General features: G+C 50.4%; 1 protein-coding gene across 5 annotated transcripts in view; it reads right to left on the reverse strand.

Moving 5' to 3' along the window:
• The window catches only part of map3k7cl (map3k7 C-terminal like), a 167,663-nt gene that overhangs the window by 69,470 nt on the left and 80,256 nt on the right, over positions 1-17,937 (reverse strand). For all 5 annotated transcript variants that reach the window (XM_038802366.1, XM_038802368.1, XM_038802365.1 and 2 more), the window contains one exon: positions 14,867-14,928. In XM_038802366.1, the coding sequence (XP_038658294.1) occupies positions 14,867-14,928 (62 nt within the window). The remainder of the gene's footprint in view (positions 1-14,866; positions 14,929-17,937) is intronic.

Consider the following 17,937-nt stretch of genomic DNA (forward strand, 5'->3'; position numbering starts at 1 on the left):
TTTTGCAAATTCTCACAACAATCCAGGATCTGTTCTCCAACAGAGGGCTAGGATTGTTGAGGCACTGCCCTATGGGAATGGCTCCTGGTTCTCCTCCTGGAGAATCTAGAACTAGGGCCAAAATTCCCTACAGTGCAGAGCAGAGGAGGTGATTCAGCCCATTGAGTCTACACGGACCCTCTGAAAGAGTACCCTACCTATCCCTGTAACCCTATCTACTCATTGGATAGTAAGGGACAATTTAGCATGGCTAATCCACCTAACCTGTACATCTCTGGACTGTGGGAGGAAACTGGAGAACCTGGAAGAAACCCACGCAGACAAGGATATGGATGGATAGATGGCTAGATGGATAGATAGATAGATAGATATAGATAGACAGATTCTTGATAAGCAAGGGGCGAACGGTTATCAGGGGTAGGTGGGAATATGGATTTGAGGTTACAATCAGTTCAGCCATGATCTTATTGAGGGGTCAAGTGGCCTACTCCTGCTCCTCATTCAAATGTTGGTGTGAACCTGCTGACCTCTACCAGAATGACAGCATTCTTTCTCCCACCACTGCTGCTCTGCCAGTGTTCTTGCTGTTGGCTGCCAGCGAGCTTGACCCGCCTGATGCCACTATGCGATGATGTTGAAGTCCAAAGCCTCGCCTTCTTAGGCCCAGAACAAGAGCCCTCTGAAACTCAACAGCCTTCCACCATCCATGTTGCAGCTACAGGGATAGCACTGTGCAGGAGCACTAGGACAGGAAAGGCATAGGGACAACAGGCACTAAGGGAATGCAGAAGTGTGTTTAATTGACATTTGTATGTGATATTACATGATTTGAATATTAATTTGGTTCAGAATGTTAATTCTATGTTTGCTCTTATTTTTTGGGATGTGACTAAGCAGATGCTGTGATGGTTCGGTGGCAGGGGAAAGCTGAGGTGCGGGACTGCTGGTCGATGGGAATTTAGTTTCACAATCAAATGACTTATTCCCAGACAGCCCGGTGAGAAAGGGGATGCCTGGTTTCCCTCCTCACTTTGTCTTCCTGCTCCTCAGCTGCTGGCTCTATATCTGTGTCCGGGAGATTGTGAGGTTGTGCAACATACAGCAAACCACAATGAATGTTGACACCTGGTCGGCTAAGTTATGCAGAGCTCCTCCAGAGCAGTCCAGGCAGTGACAGCATTGTTCCAGCTTACCAGGTCTGCTCAAACAGGTTTTGTCTGACAGCATGGCTTTCAGTGTAGGCAGGCAGCGCACATCTGCATGGGTTACCCATCAGAGTCATCGGCCATGTAATCAGTGTGGTGAATCATAATAGCATAATTCACACTGTTATCACACATGTTGTACCATGCCTCTGTAAGCTCGTCACACGAGCAGTTGCGCGACTCTGCCCCTAGGGGGAGGTGTACTGGGAATGTACGGAAGTTTGTACTGGGCTCCACCCTTGGCACCACCCATGACTCCTCCCCCCCCCACTGGTTGTATAAAGCTTGGCAGTCGGAGCCTGCCCGCCAGTTCATCTAGAGTTCATCTCGTCACAGGCAGGCTCTGTTGTAAGACGATTAAAACCACTGTTGACTTCTAACCACGTGTCGCGTGAATTGATGGTCTCATCAATCAGCTGATGACTCTTCACATCCAGTGGCCACACTTTGGTTTTTTGTGTTGTTTCAAGTGTAGATAACACAGCAGACTGCCACAGATTCCAGGACCGCTCCCTAGATACCAGGGCTGGGATTCTCCCCTACCTGGCGGTTCTCCTCACCTTTAGGGGCCAAGCCCTCACATTGAAGGGCTAGGCCCACGCCGGAGTGGCTCCTGCTCCGCCGGCCGGCGCGAACAGCCTTTGGCGCCCCGCCAGCTGGGGCCAAAAGGCCTTTGCCGGCAGGCGGAAGTCTGCGCATGCACCAGTGCGTCTGCTGCCTCATACTGGCGCATGCGCAGGGGAGGGGTTCTCTTCCGCCCCTGCCATGGTGAAGGCCATGGCGGGGCGGAAGAAAAAGAGTGCCCCCACGGCACAGGCCCGTCCGCCGATCGGTGGGCCTCATCGCGGTCCAGGCCACCGTGGGGGCACCCCCCCGGGGTCAGATCGCCTCGTGCCCCACCCCAGGACCCAGGAACCCGCCCGCGCCGCCAATCCCGCCGGTACCAGTGGTGGTTTAAACCACGCCGGCGGGAAAGGCCTGTCAGCAGCGGGACTTTGGCCCATCGCGGGCTGGAGAATCGCCGCAGGGAGCCCGCCGACTGGCGCGGCGCAATTCCCACCCCCGCCGAATCTCGGGGGCGGAGAATTCGGAACACGGCGGGGGCGGGATTGGGCGGAATTCCGCCCCCGGTATTGGTCTACATGATTTACAGTCACAGAACCCCGGACACCAAACAATGTAATTGCTTTCAATTTCTCACTGTGGCACATTCCAGAGTTACTATGCGGCACACACAATGTGATGTGCATGCGGTCAATGGCAACCTGCATCATGGGAAAGTCTGCCAATCTTGTTAAGCCTGCAGCTAACTGGCGAGAGATAATTAAATGTAGGCAGCTCCCTTTGACTAGAGTTGGTGACTTCACTTACACAACAGTGGACTGTAGACAGCCAAAATGTCGCAAATATCTTTTTCTCTCACCCGGAACGATACCAATCCATAAAGATTCATTGCCACGTGGGAGGTGGTGGTTTAGGGATATTGTCGGCACGGTAGCACAGTGGTTAGCACTGTTGCTTCACAGTACCAGGTCCCAGATTCGATTCCAGCTTGGGTCACTGTCTGTGCGGAGTCTGCACGTTCTCACCTTGTATGTGTGTGTTTCCTCTGGGTGCTCGGGTTTCCTCCCACAAGTCCCGAAAGACTTGCTGTTAGGTGAATTGGGCATTCTGAATTCTCCCTCTGTATACCCGAACAGGCACCGGAATGTGGCGACTAGGGAATTTTCACAGTAACTTCATTGCAGTGTTAATGTGAAATGAAAATCGCTTATTGTCACGAGTAGGCTTCAAATGAAGTCACTGTGAAAAGCCCCTAGTCGCCATATTCCGGCGCCTGTCCGGGGAGGCTGTTACGGGAATTGAACCGTGCTGCTGGCCTGCTTGGTCTGCTTTCAAAGCCAGCAATTTAGCGTTGTGCTAAACAGCCCCTGTAATGTAAGCCTACTTGTGACAATAATAAAGATTATTATTATAATCCATAGATAAAGGGTAATGATCTGGGGACCTGGATTTGAATTCAGTAAAAATCTGGGATTAAAAAGTCCAGTGATGATCATTGTCAATTGTGGTAAAACCCATCTGATGTCTTTACCTGATCTTGTCCACATGTGAGTCCAGACCAATGGCAATATGGTTCACCCTTAAATGCCCACTGAAATGGCCACTACAAAGTCTAAAGGAATGAACCCGGAAATTATAATGGCAAACCCAGCCCTGTCAACCCTGCAAAGTCCTCCATACTAACATCTGCAGGCTTGTTCCAAAATTGGAAGAGCTGTCTCACAACTAGTCAAGTAACAGTCCGACATAGTCATACTCATGGAATCATAGCTTACAGATAATGTCCTAGACACCCCCATCACCATGCCTGGCTATGTCCTGTCCCACCAGCAGGACAGATACCAGCAGAGGAGGTGGCACAGTGGTATACAGTCAGGAGGGAGTTTCCCTCAACACAACATTGTCTCTTGGAATTAGGTCAAACATGTGCAAGGAAACCTCCTGCTGACTATCACAAACTAGCCCCCCCCCCTCCCCCCCCCCCTCAGCTGATGAATCAGTATTCCTCCATGTTGAACAGCACTTGGAAGAAGCATATAGGGTGACAAGGCTACTGGATTTACTCGTGGTGCATGACTTCAATGTCCATCACTGAGTGTGGCTGGGTAGCACCTCAGACCAAGCTGGCCGGATCCTGAAGGACATGGCTCCTAGACTGGGACTGCTGCAGGTGGGGAGGGAACTAAGGAGCAAAACATACTTGACTTCGTCCTCACCAACTTGCCTGCCACAGATGCATTTGTCCATGACAGTATTGGCGGAGTCCGCACAGTCCTCGTGGAGACAAAGTCCTGTCTTCACATTGTGGGTACTCTCCATCATGTTGTGTGGCACTGCCACCATGTTGAATGGGATAGATGTCGAACAGATCTAGCAACTCACGACTGAGCATCCATGAGGTGCTGTGGGCCATCAGCAGCAATAGAATTGTACTCAACCACAGTCTGTAACCTCATGGACCAGCATATCCCCCACTATACCATTACCATCAAGCCAGGTGCTCAACCCTGCATGAATGAAGAATGCAGGAGGAGAGGCCAGGAGCAGCACCAGGCACACCTAAAAAAGAAGCATCAACCTGGCGAAGCTACAACTCAGGGCTATTTGCATGCCAAACAATGCAAACAACATGCAATAAACGCAGCCATGCGAACCCACAACCAATGGATCAGATCCAAATTCCTGCCACAGATAGTCATGAATGGTGGTGGACAATTAAACAACTCACTGGAGAAGGAAACTCCACAAATATCCCCATCCTCAGTGATGGGGGAGCCCAGCACATTGGTGCAAAAGTCAAGGCTGAAGCATTTGCAACAATCCTCAGCCTAAAATGGTGACTCCTCGATACTGAAGAAGTCCATGTTCAAATGTAACAAGACCTGGACAACATCCAGGCTTGGGCTGACAAATGGCACATATGCGCCACCTAAGTGTCAAGCAATGACCATCTTCAATAAGAGATAAAATGAAATTACTGCAGATGCTGGAATCTTAAACAAAAGCAGAAAATACTGGACAATCTTAGCAGGTCTGATGGCATCTGTGGAGAGAAAAGGGAGCTAATATTTTGAGTCTGGATGAGACTTTGTCAAAGTCATTATCATGTACCTGCCCCCCCCCCCCCCCCCCCCCCCCCCCGATCCGCCATCACCTTCTCCATCTGGAACCTCACCCTCTTGCCCGCCAAACCTGCTACCCCCCAAGCCCGACTATCGGACCCCGAGTGAAACACCTGACTCATCCAACCCTTCCTAAGCCTCCCCTGATCCTTCACCCTTAGATGAGTATCGGCCTTTAAGCTCTTCAATGTGTAAAAACCGTCAGATCCTTCACCAGTCCCCCTAACCTCCTCACCACTATTCTGACCGGTGTGTCTCCCTTCCCCCAGTCATCCTATCTGCCATCATCATAACTCTCGGCCCTGACCCTCAGGCCTGGCCCACCCCATCCTTTTGTTTCCATTGAACATTTCCCCTCTCCCTCCGGGAATCCCCCAATCCACTTCCTTTTGCAAACACCTCTCCCAGTATCGATCCCATCCCCCCACTTTTCACACTTCCCAGGCTCAACGAAACCTGTTTGACCAGGCTCGAACAACCACGGGAACCTCCCCCCATCACACTCCTGTTCACCAGCCAACCTTTGCTTGCTAGTGCGGAGGCCCCTGCCCAGGCCCCCCCTCCTCCCAATCCCCTCCTCCACAACCCAGTCCCAGAAAAACACAAAACCAGTGCAATACCAAGCCCCAGAAAACCGCCCAAACCCCCAAAGGCTAATATACTTGTAACCAACTATAAATAAAGACAAACTACCGTTAAACAAACCCAAAACCCAGACGCTCCCACCAACATATACAAAACGAAAAACAACAAAAAGAGGGATAAAGACTGTAGTAGGGCAGCAGGGTAGCATTGTGGTTAGCATAAATGCTTCACAGCTCCAGGGTCCCAGGTTCGATTCCCGGCTGGGTCACTGTCTGTGCAGAGTCTGCACATCCTCCCCGTGTGTGCGTGGGTTTCCTCCGGGTGCTCCGGTTTCCTCCCACAGTCCAAAGATGTGCGGGTTAGGTGGATTGGCCATGCTAAATTGCCCATAGTGTCCTAAAAAGTAAGGTTAAGGGGGGGGGGTTGTTGGGTTACGGGTATAGGGTGAATACATGGGTTTGAGTAGGGTGATCATGGCTCGGCACAACATTGAGGGCCGAAGGGCCTGTTCTGTGCTGTACTGTTCTATGTTCTATGTACCCTCAATAACGACACGAGATTGGGAATTTGGTAAATGAAGGCTTTAATAAGCAAGCAAAGAACCAGCCAGCTACAGAGATGAGTGCTTACTGAGTGCCGCCTACAGGGCATCACCCTATATATGGCTCCGTGGTGGGCGGAGCCAGAGGCGGAGTCCCACAGGGTTCCGAACCCGGTTTTAAAAGAGCATCACCTACATGGTGTTGAGGGTACAGTAACCATTCATCACATTCACCCCGTTTATAAAAAACGCAGAGTCCATCGGGGGTGAAGTGGAATTACATGTCTATTCTTTTTGGCAGCCTGATCGTCCTCATCGACCTTCTCAGCTCAGGCGGTAGTGCAGCGGACACGGAGGTCTTTGGTGAGGGTACATCCGGGAGCACGGTGGTCGGAGCCTTCGTCTGGGTCGGGGTAGGGGGTCGGGGGGCAGGGGGAATAGCTGGGGATAGCGGTGCCGGCGGGGAGTGTGGAGGGGTGCTGGGGGGGGGGGGGGGGCGCGAACAGTGTCTACCGGCGGTGTGGGGGCCCAGGGGGGGGCTTCAGTGGGGGAACCAGCGGGTGCCAGATCCCAGAGGGAAATCGTGTCTTGTCTGCCATCATGGTGAGCGCCGTAGGCGTATCGGGGGTTTGCATGTAGCAGTTGGACCCTCTCGACCAGGGGGTCCGTATTATGGCTCCTCGCGTGCCTCCAGAGAAGAACAGGTCCCGGAGCCGTCAACCAAGGTGGAAGCGAGATCCCAGAGTTGGACTTCCTGGGGAAGACAAACAAGCGGTTGCGAGGGGTCTCATTCGTGGCCGTGCAGAGGAGCGACCTAATGGAGTTTAGGGCATCGGGTCGGACCTCCTGCCAGCGGGTGTGGTTGGGAGACTTCTCGACCGTAGGGCCAGAAGGACAGCCTTCCAAACTGTCGCGTTCTCTCTCCCCACCTGCCCGCGGGTTATAACTGGCCGTTCTGCTCGAGGCGATGCCCTTGCTGAGCATGAACGATGTACCACGGTCGCTGTGGATATAAGCGGGGAAACCAAACAGGGTGAAGATTCTGTGCAGTGCCTTTATCACGGTGGCCGAGGTCATGTCGGGACAGGGAACGGCGAATGGGAAGCGGGGGAACTCGTCGATGATGTTTTGGAAGTAGATGTTGCGGTTGGTGGATGGGAGGGGACCTTTGAAGTCCACACTTAGTTGCTCAAAGGGCCCCGAGGCCTTTACGAGGCGAGCCTTGTCTGGCCGGTAAAAGTGCGGTTTGCACTCCGCGCAGATCTGGCAAGCCTTGGTCATGGCCTTGATCTCCTTGGTGGAGTAAGGTAGGTTTCGGGACTTGACAAAGTGGGTGAGCCGGGTAACCCCCGGGTGACAGAGGTCATCGTGGATAGCCTGCAGGCAATCCTCTTGCGCCTTGGCGCACGTGCCGCGGGACAGGGCATTTGGGGGCTTGTCGAGCTCCCTTGGACTATACTTAATATCGTACGCGTAGGTGGAGAGTTCGATCCTTCACCTCAAGATTTTATCATTTTAAATTTTGCCCCGTTGTGCGTTATCAAACATGAAGGCTACCGACCGTTGGTCGGTGATGAGGGTGAACCTCCTACCAGCTAGGTAGTGCCTCCAGTGCCGCACAGCCTCCACTATGGCTTGTGCCTTCTTTTCGACTGCAGAGTGCCGAATCTCGAAGGCGGTGAGGGTCCGGGAGAAGAATGCTTCTGGCCTGCCTGCCTGGTTGAGGGTAGCAGCCAGGGCGATGTCTGACGCATCGCTCTCTACCTGGAAAGGGATGGTTTCGTCCACCGCGTGCAATGCGACCTTGATGATGTCGGCCTTGATGTGACTGAAGGCCGTCCGGGCCTCACCCGTCAGGGGAAATGTCGTGGTCTTTATGAGTGGGCGGGCTTTGTCCGCATATCTGAGGACCCACTGGGCGGAATAGGAGAAAAGCCCCGAGCACCGTTTGAGGGCCTTGAGGCTACGGGGGAGGGGGGAGTTCCTTAAGGGGGCGCATGCGGTCGGGGTCGGGACCTAGGACCCCGTTTTCCATGACATAGCCGAGGATGGCTAATCGGGTTTTGTGGAAAACGCATGTTTCCTTGTTGTAGGTCAGGTTGAGGGCCCGGGCAGTCTGGAGAAACTTTTCAAGGTTTGCGTCATGGTCCTGCTGATCATGGCCACAGATGGTGACATTGTCCAAGTACGGGTATGTAGCCCGCAAGCCGTATTGGTCCACCATTTGGTCCATCGCCCTCTGGAAGACGGAGACCCCATTTGTGACGCCGAAGGGGACCCTGAGGAAGTGGAAGAGCCGGCCGGCTGCTTCGAAGGCAGTATAGAGGTGGTCTTTCAGTCGGATAGGGAGCTGGTGGGAGGCGGATTTTAGATCGCAGTGGAAAATACACGGTATTGAGCGATCCGATTGACCATCTCTGCTATGCGAGGAAGGGGGTACGCATCAGGCTGCGTGAAGCGGTTTATGGTCTGGCTGTCGTCCACGACCATCCGTTTCTTTTCCCCGGACCATACTACCAGCGCTTGTGCTCTCCAGGGGCTGTTGCTAGCCTCGATGACCCCCTCTTTCAGTAAACACTGGACCTCTGACTTGATAAAAGTCATACTTTGGGCACTGTACCGCCGGCTCCTGGTGGCGACGGGCTTACAGTCGGGGGTGAGGTTCGCGAATAGTGAGGGGGGTGCAACTTTCAGTGTTGCAAGGCTGCATACCGTGAGGGGAGTCAAGGGTCCGCCGAACTTCAGGGTCAGACTTCGGTGGTTGCATTGGAAATCCAGATCGAGCAGCAGGGGGGCGCAGAGGTGAGGGAGGATATAGAGCTTGAAACGAGCATATTCGGCGCCCTGGATTGCAAGATGCACAATACAATACCCCTTGATTTGGACCGAGTGGGACCCGGAGGCGAGGGCTATGGTTTGGGAAGCAGGATAGGTGCGCAAGGAGCAGCGCCTTACCGTTTCTGGATGGACAAAGCTCTCCGTGCTCCCAGAGTCGAAGAGGCAGGGAGTGTCGCCCACGTTGATCTGGAGTTCCGCAGGTGCTTTGGCCGCGATTGGGCGAGGGCGATCGCTCCCAGTTGCGGGTAGTCTGAGTCCTCAGCCGAGTCAGATTCACAAAATGGCCACCGCCGTCAGTCGCACGTGTCGGGTTTAGAAGATGGCCGCCACCAAGATGGCCGCCCCATGACTCGCACGAGGCCGATTACACGTCAGAAAGGGGCGTGTACAGCTGGTGCGCAGCCGTGTTGCGGGGCCCGCAGGCCTGTAAGCTCGAATTTCGGCCCTGGTGAGCTTTTTGTTTCTGGGGCTTGGGCCTGGCCAGGCAGACCCTCGCAAAATGCCCCTTCTTTCCGCAGTCGTTGCAGATGGCAGAGCGGGCTGGACGGCGTTGATGTGGATGCTGGCCCTGCCCACAGAAATGGCACGGTGTGCCCCTGGTCTGGGCAGGTCGCCGCGCGGTGCAAGCCCGTAGCATGGCCGAGTCTGGGGAAGTCCGAGGGGGGTTTGCAGGTCCGCGGGATACGTGCCTAGGTTGTGGCGGGCCACTTCCAGTGAGGTGGTGAGCGTTACTGTGTCCTGAAGGTCTTTAGCTCCATTTTCAAGGATGCGCTGCCTGATATAGGTCGAACGGATGCCGGACACGAAGGCATCTCGGATGTGCAGGTTCATGTGGACTTCCCCCGTCACATCCTGAAGGTTGCAGTTCCTGGCGAGCGCGGTGAGTTTTTCCACGTACTCGTCCAGCGTTTCCCCTGAGCACTGCCGACAGGTAGAGAGCAGGTGCCGTGCATGTACCTCATTTATGGGTTTGACGAAACGTTTTTGCAGGATCTTGATCGCCTCGTCGTAAGTGGTCGCCTTCTCGATTATGGCGGATTCTATGGCTCACCCGGGCGTGGAGTAGGCGCAGCTTGCGAGGCCCTTCGACAGGAGCTGCCGAGGATTCCAGGTAGGCCTCGGAGCAGCGGAGCCAGTACTTAAAAGTTTCTTTGGCCTCCGGTGTCTGTGCTTCCAGGTTGAGCCTTTCTGGCTTGAGACCGGCGTCCATCCTAACATTTTCTACTTATTAAATTGTAGTACCCTCAATAACGACACGAGAGTGTGGAAAGGTAAATGAAGGCTTTAATACGCAGAGAACTAACCAGTTACCGAGAGGTGTGCTCACTGAGTGCGCCTACAGGGCTTCATCTTATATACAGCTCCCTGGTGGGCGGAGCCAGAGGCGGAGTCCCCCAGGGTTTCAAACCTGGTCTTAAAGGGGCATCACCTACATGCTGTTAAGGGTACAGTAACCCTTCATCACAAAGACAATGCTCAGTCCCCATCCCCTCAGATCATGTCCCAATTCGCCGGGTAGACCACTCCAAACCTCACGCCGTTGCTAAGCAATGCCGCTTTCACCCGTCTGAAGGCCACCCACCTTCTCGCCAGTTCCACCATCAAGCCTTTTTATATATGAATACCAACGCCTTCCTACTTCACGTCGCGCCTTTGCTTCACCCAACTCAGGACCTTCTCCTTAACATGAAACTTACGGAAGCAAATTACTTTTTATTATAAATTTAGAGTATCCTGTAATTTTTTTCCAATTAAGGGGCAATTTAGCGTGGCCAATCCACTTACTCTGCACATCATTGGGTTGTGGGGTGGAACCCACGCAGACACGGGGAGAATGTGCAAACTCCGCACGGACAGTGACCCCGAGCCGAGACTGAACCCGGGTCCTCAGTGCCGTACGCATCAGTGCTAACCACTGCGCTACCGAGCTGCCCCTTGGAAGCAAATTATAACTGCCCTTGGTGGCTCATCTGCTTTCGGCTTCGGCCTGGGCAAACGGTGTGCCCTGTTCAGCTCATATCAGGAGGGTTCTTCCCCCTCCCCCAACAGCTCTGCCAGCATCTTCGCAAAGTAGGTGATTGGCCTCAGGGCGCTCCACCCCCTCAGGAAGGCCCACGATCCATAGGTTTTGCCACCTTGACATGTTCTCCAGGTCCTCCACCTTACCTCTGAGCCCTTTGTTAGCGTCCGCCACCCTCCACAGCTTCTCATCCATCGAGGTGAACTGGTCACTGTGCTGAGAGAGCTTCATCCACCCCCGCCAACTTCTCTCCTTGCTCCCGTACCTCGGCTGATGTCTTCAACACTGCCGCCTTCACCGGATCAATTCTCCCCATGCTCTGGTTTCCTCCCACAGGCCAAAGATGTGCAGGTTAGGTGGATTGGCCATGCTAAATTGCCCCTTCGTATCCAGGGATGTGTAGGATAGGTTAAGGGGTTATTGGGACAGGATGAGGAAGTGGGCTTGAGTGGAATGCTCTTTAGAGGTTTGCTGCAGACCCAATGGGCCGAATGATCTCCTTCTTCACTTCGGGATTCCATGATGATTACCAACTCTTTCATCACAGCCATCATCTCCCTCCGCAGCACCTCCATGTGCTTGTGAAACTGCATCTAATTCTCCAGCCACCACCTCGGTTAGAGGGGAGCTGCCCCACCCAATGATCTAGCCTCCACCATCTACCTTCCTGTCAGACTCATCAGCTCACTCAATGGCGGACTTTCGCTCATCCCATTCTATCCGCTGGCCTTCCTCTGGGTCTTTGAGAAACTTGACACCATCCAGGACAAAGTTGCCTGTTTGATTGCCACCTCATCCACAAACATTCATTCCCTCCACCATCAACACATAATGGCAGGTGTGTGTACCATCTACAAGATGCACTGCAGCAACTCACCAAGGCTCCTTACGCAGCACCTTCCAAACCCACGACTGCTACCATCTAGAAGGACAAGAGCAGCAGATACCCTGGAACACCACTATCTGGATGTTCCCTTCCAAGTCACTCACCATCCTGACTTGGATATATAACGCCGTTCTATCACTGCCGCTGTGTCAAAATCCTGGAACTCCCTCCCTAACTACACTGAATGTACCGACATCACAAGGTCTGCAGTGATTCAAGAAGGCAGCTCACCATCACATTCTCAAGGACAATTCTGCATGGGCATAGAAGCCCACATCCCATGAATGAATAAAAAAAGGCCACCTTTACAGACATTGGCCATGCAGTCCTTGTCTGCTCTTAGTTTGCAGCTGTAGCTGCAGCAGGTGGTAAATTTCAGTGGGGACATCACAGCAGCACAGATATCTGACACAATAGGAGAATTACTCCCCAAACACTCTGGGGATTTATGGCCCCTTGCTGAGGACACTTCTCCCTCTCCTCCTCCCTTTTCTCGTTGCTTGTCCTACTCTGCAGGCCCTTAGCTCATTCTCCAATTCCTACTCCATTAATCCAAAGGGAATGCCTACTACTGCTCCCATGTCTGGGAGTCAGGACAAAATTCTTCAGCACCTGCAACAGCACTCCCTGGAGACATTAGCATCTTTAAAGACCTTCAGAAAGCACCAAACACTTGTAAAATCATAGTAACAGCTAGTAGAAATAAATCAACAACTAACCTGAAAAGAGTTGATGATCCCTTTAAAAAGCACCGGTGGGAAGGGGATCTGCCGATTACCACCTACTGCCCTCTCTCAGCTGATGAATCAGTACTGCTCCATGTTGAACATCACTTGCAAGAAGCACTGAAGGTAGCAAGGAAGCATGTACTCTGTGTGGGGTCTTCAATGTCCATTACCAAAAGTGGCTCAAATGCTGACTCACCTGGCTGAGCTCGAAGGACATATCTATCAAACTGGGCCTGTGATAGATGTCGTGTGAACCAACATGACCTCATCCCATCAATATACTTGTCGCTAAGGCAACTGTCCATGACAGTATTGGTAGGGGCATAGTGCTTGCAGAGACAAAGTCCCATCTTCACACCAAGGACACCCTCCATTGTATTGCAAGGCACTATCATCATGCAAAATGGAATAGGCTTAGAACAGAACTAGAAGCTCAAAATTGGACATCCATGAGGCGCTTTGGCCATTGCCATCCATAGTACATAGGAGCAGAATTAGGCCACTTGGCCCATCAAGTCTGCTCCGCCACTCAATCATGGCCGATATTTTCTCATCCACATTCTCCTGCCTTCTCCCCATACCCCTTATTAATCAAGAACCTATCTATCTCTGTCTTAAAGACACACAGTGATTTGGCCTCCACAGCCTTCTGCGGCAAAGAGTTCCACAGGTTCACCCCCCTCTGACTGAAGAAATTCCTCCTCATCTCTGTTTTAAAGGATCGTCCCTTTAATCTGAGATGGTGCCCTCATGAGAATTGTATTCCACCACAATTAGTAACCTCATTGCCCAATAAACAGGAGGACCAAACATGCTGGAAACATCAACAGGCACCCTTAAAAATGAGATGCTGACTTGCTGAAACCACAGGTTACAATCATGCTAAACAGTGGCAGAGCCACGTGATACCACAACCAAAGAACTAGATCAGTCCTGTCGCATCATGTTGTAAATGGGGGTGGCCAACTAATGGAAAAAGGAGGCTCCATGAATATCCCCATCCCATGGATGGTTAAGTTCAACACATCTGTGCAAAAGACATAGCTGCAGCATGCTGAGTGGGTGATACACCTCAGCCTGCCCCTGAGGTCCCCAGCATCATTGATATGAATCTTCAGCCAATTTGATTAATCAAATACAGTTGAGCACACTGGATTTAGCCAAGTTTATGGCTCCAACAACATCTTGGCAGTAAAGCTAAAGTCTTGTTTTCCAGAACTAGTTGCAACACAAACCATGATGTTCCAGTGCAGCTACAACACAGGCATATACCCAACTAAGTGGAAAATGGTCCAGGTATATACTGACTGCGAAAAAATAAAATCCAGTCCAGTCTATTACCAGTGAGCCTATTTTCAACCATCAGCAATGTAATGAAAATGTCAATGACAGTGCAGTCAAGCAGCACCTAGATATCCATAACCTGTTCAACTTGGGCTCCATCAGGAGCACTTGACTCCAATCTCATTATAGTCTTGAGCCAAGGCGTGTGGTAGAATTTTCTCCCCTTGCATGGATAAGTGCAGCTCGACACCATCCAGGGGAAATCAGCAACTTGACTGCCACCCGATTTCCCACCTTAAACTTCCATTCCCTACTCCACCAGCGCAGTGACAGCGCTATATACTGTATTCAAGATGCACCACCACAAATTTGACAGCACTTTCCAAACCCCCTGACCTTTATCACTAGAAGGGCAGAAGTAGCAGATTCATGGGAACAAACACCAACATCTGCAAGATCTCCTCCAAGCCACACATCATCCTAACTTGGAAATATATCATAGGGGCCTCACGGTAGCATGGTGGTTAGCATCAATGCTTCACAGCTCCAGGGTCCCAGGTTCGATTCCCGGCTGGGTCACTGTCTGTGTGGAGTCTGCACGTCCTCCCCGTGTGTGCGTGGGTTTCCTCCGGGTGCTCCGGTTTCCTCCCACAGTCCAAAGATGTGCGGGTTAGGTGGATTGGCCATGCTAAATTGCCCGTAGTGTAAGGTTAATGGGGGTTGGGTTAGGTTACGGGTATACGGGTTACGTGGGTTTAAGTAGGGTGATCATGGCTCGGCACAACATCGAGGGCCGAAGGGCCTGTTCTGTGCTGTACTGTTCTATGTTCTATTCCTTTATAGTCGTGGTGTCAAAATCCTACAGCCTTCTCCATAACAGCATAGAGTGGCAATCACATTAAATCTTAATAATTTTAGAATTGTTCTGAATTTTAACCCCTTGTACATGTAATCCTGTACCAAGCCACCATACTTTGGTCGTGTAAGATTCTAATGTTGTGTACTTTCAATAGAAACTGGTCTACAAAGTGTCATTCATTGAAGTGACAATGTTTTTTTTCTTAAAATTAAACAGAACTCAATTATATTTTACCTGTAGGTGCTGATCAAGTTGGAGGTAAACGTTTGGAATAAAATCATCAGGGATATTCAGCTCTAAGGAAAGAGAAATTAATATATCAGGTAAATAAAGTCATATTTAATTTAAATAAAAGCAAACAAGCAATTTATATTGTTACGACAGTTCTATAAATTTGAACACTTAAGACAAAGGATCGTACATGGTGTTGTGTTGCAGTAATGCACATTGTGGTGTGGCAGAATGCGGATTTTTAGACAGTTCACAATAGAGAAAGACGGAATGGAAAGTTGTTCTTTCCTGTACAGTTACCCTGATGACTCGAATGTAAAGGAATGCAGGTCTGAGAACAGGATGTCTGCCTGCCCACTCACAGGTAGAAAGACATTTGGTGTGGAAGCCCAGAAAAGAAATAGAAAATTGAGCTTTTAAAAAATAAAACTTGGGACAGCAGGGTTGCACAGTGCTTAGCACTGCTGCTTCACTGCGCTGAGGACCCGGGTTTGATCCTGGCCCCTGGTCACAGACCATGTGGAGATTTCACATTCTCCCCGTGTCTGCGTGGCTTTCCCCCGGGTGCTCCGGTTTCCTCCCACAGTCCAAAGACGTGCAGGTTAGGTGGATTGGCCATGATAAATTGCCCTTAGTGACCAAAAATGTTAGGAGGGGTTATTGGGTTACGGGGATAGGGTGGAAATGAGGGCTTAAGTGGGTCGGTGCAGACTCGATGGGCCGAATGGCCTCCTTCTGCACTCTATGTTCTATGTTCTAGAACACATGTTGCTCTTCATCAATCACTGTCTTCAAAGAATATTTTCCACTAAATCACTTTTCGTAAACTGCATAACTCCTTTAGAATAATTGCAATTAAGTTAATGCAATTGTACATCATTGACATATATTTAACATCAGTGTATGTAAAGCAGATAAATTGGAAATAAGTGATTTTTACATAGCGGCTCATGGGCAGCCCAGGAGACAGCTTCTGAAGATGCTACTGCGATTTACTATTGTGGTTCCCTCCTGAAACAATGGTTCGGATTCTCTATCAGCGGGAACCCCTGCTTTATGGGCAACGCACTCATGCTCAGATTTTCCGACCACGTGGGTGTGCCCACAATGGGAAACCCCATTGGCCGGCTGATGGGACGGAGGATCCTGCTGCCGACGGGGGCGCGCTGCTCCAGAAAACGGGTGCGGTGGGATGGAGAATCCCGCCCAATGCCTTCTTTTTGGTTGCACTTCTGTCGCTCTATGAATTTCAATGGTCAGCTCGGCCAGCACCTATGTCTTTCACCTTCGTAAGTGTTGTTGTGTGACAGAATAGACCAAAACTGGGATATTGAGTTTGAAGAAATTCTCCTGTTTCCGCCTCCCTCTCTTCTTTTTCACCTACCCTGTCCCAATTGTACCTCTCCCAGGGGAGGGTGGTGGGTGAGGGGGTGGAGATCGGAATCTGGTGGAATCAGGCTATAACCTACTCCGTGTCATTCTGTGGCTCTTTATGTTGCTGTGCTGGTGACTCACTGATGAGATCTTGAGATTTGTGTGTTTAAACATAAACACCTTTTCTGGTAGGGTTTAACTATTTACAGTTCCAAGTATGATCATGCATATGGTGTTGCTCCTACCGTGCAAGCTAGCTGCTTACAGTGTGTTGCTTCTAGACTGTTCTCTAAGCATGTGACTACATACATCACACTGTGTCCGGGGCATCTCTCCAGTCTCACATAAACCATCGCTTTGCCGTGCCCTTTTACATGATAATGCATGCAGGCCCACTCGGTAAGGGGTGAGACAACACTGGCGGTTTGCCAAATAAATTTTCCACGAGGAGGATAAATTGTTCAACGGAAGTGAGGGAGTTGGTGAAATCAAAAATAAATTTACACTAAAAATTATATTTGGCACAATTATTAGAAGTGATGATAGCAAATCCTTTACATGAACACAATACACCAATCACTTACACCTTTCATTGTTCTGGATAACTGGATAAAAGCATTCTTCTGGCATAACATAACTATCATTCACTTAGTGCACATTTACTGGAGCAAAATGTCCCAAAGCACTTATCAATAATCAAGCATTTTTAACACACGCAAACATCAATACAGATGTTCAAAAACTTGGTCAAAGAGGTAGATTTTACAGTGCATCATAAAGGAAGAGAGAGTGGTGGTGACGTTTAGTGAGGAAATTCCAGGGTTCAAGTTAAAATTGGGGAAGAGGCCAGAATTGGAATAGTGCAGAGATCTCAGAGGGTTGTAGAGTAAGTTACGGAGATCGAGAAGGGTGTGGGATGAGGACATTACAATTAAATAGATGAAAGCTTAAAAACTGCATTTGATATAAAGGGTGATCAAAAACAGCTCATTCGTGTATACATGTATTCAGTGAAGAAATCAATTGAGTCATAACATTGCAACCAATTCCATGCTCATTTATACTTTCCTTCAATATGAACCATTTGTCTTTGCCTGAAAGCATTTTTCAAGTTTAAAAGTTGCAGCAACTTCAAATTTAATTCAACACACATATGGGCCAGAACCTTCCAGCCGTTCACACAGCAGGATCCTCCAGCCCTGCCGATGGCGCACCTCCCCTGGGTTTCCCGGCAGTGAGGGGTGTATTCAACGGGAAACCCTGTTGACAACAGCTGGACCAGAAGATCCCGCCGCCGGCCAATGGCGCGGCCCCTCCACCACGGCGGGTTGCATGAAAAGTTCCGCCCATGTACAGTTTTGTTCCCTGTGGAACACATCCAGGATTAGTGGTACATTCCCCAATGTTATAGGAATTACACCATGAAGCCATGAGATAAGCAGTTTGAAAATTGTTCAACAATGAGAAAAAGTCATTTGCAAATTAAAACAAAGACACCACAGGACACAATTTACAGCCAATTAAATAATTTTGAAGTGTAGTCACTCTTGTAATGTAGGAAACATACAATTTACACGCAGTAAATTCCTACACAGTGCAATGTGATAATAACAAATTTCTGTTTTTTTGATGTTCTTAAAGCTGCAGGACACCGATGATAACCCCCATGGTAGCGGGTTAGCACTATTGCTTCATAGCGC

This window comes from Scyliorhinus canicula, chromosome 7, assembly GCF_902713615.1.
Source record: "Scyliorhinus canicula chromosome 7, sScyCan1.1, whole genome shotgun sequence".
In the NCBI taxonomy this organism is placed as follows: domain Eukaryota; kingdom Metazoa; phylum Chordata; class Chondrichthyes; order Carcharhiniformes; family Scyliorhinidae; genus Scyliorhinus; species Scyliorhinus canicula.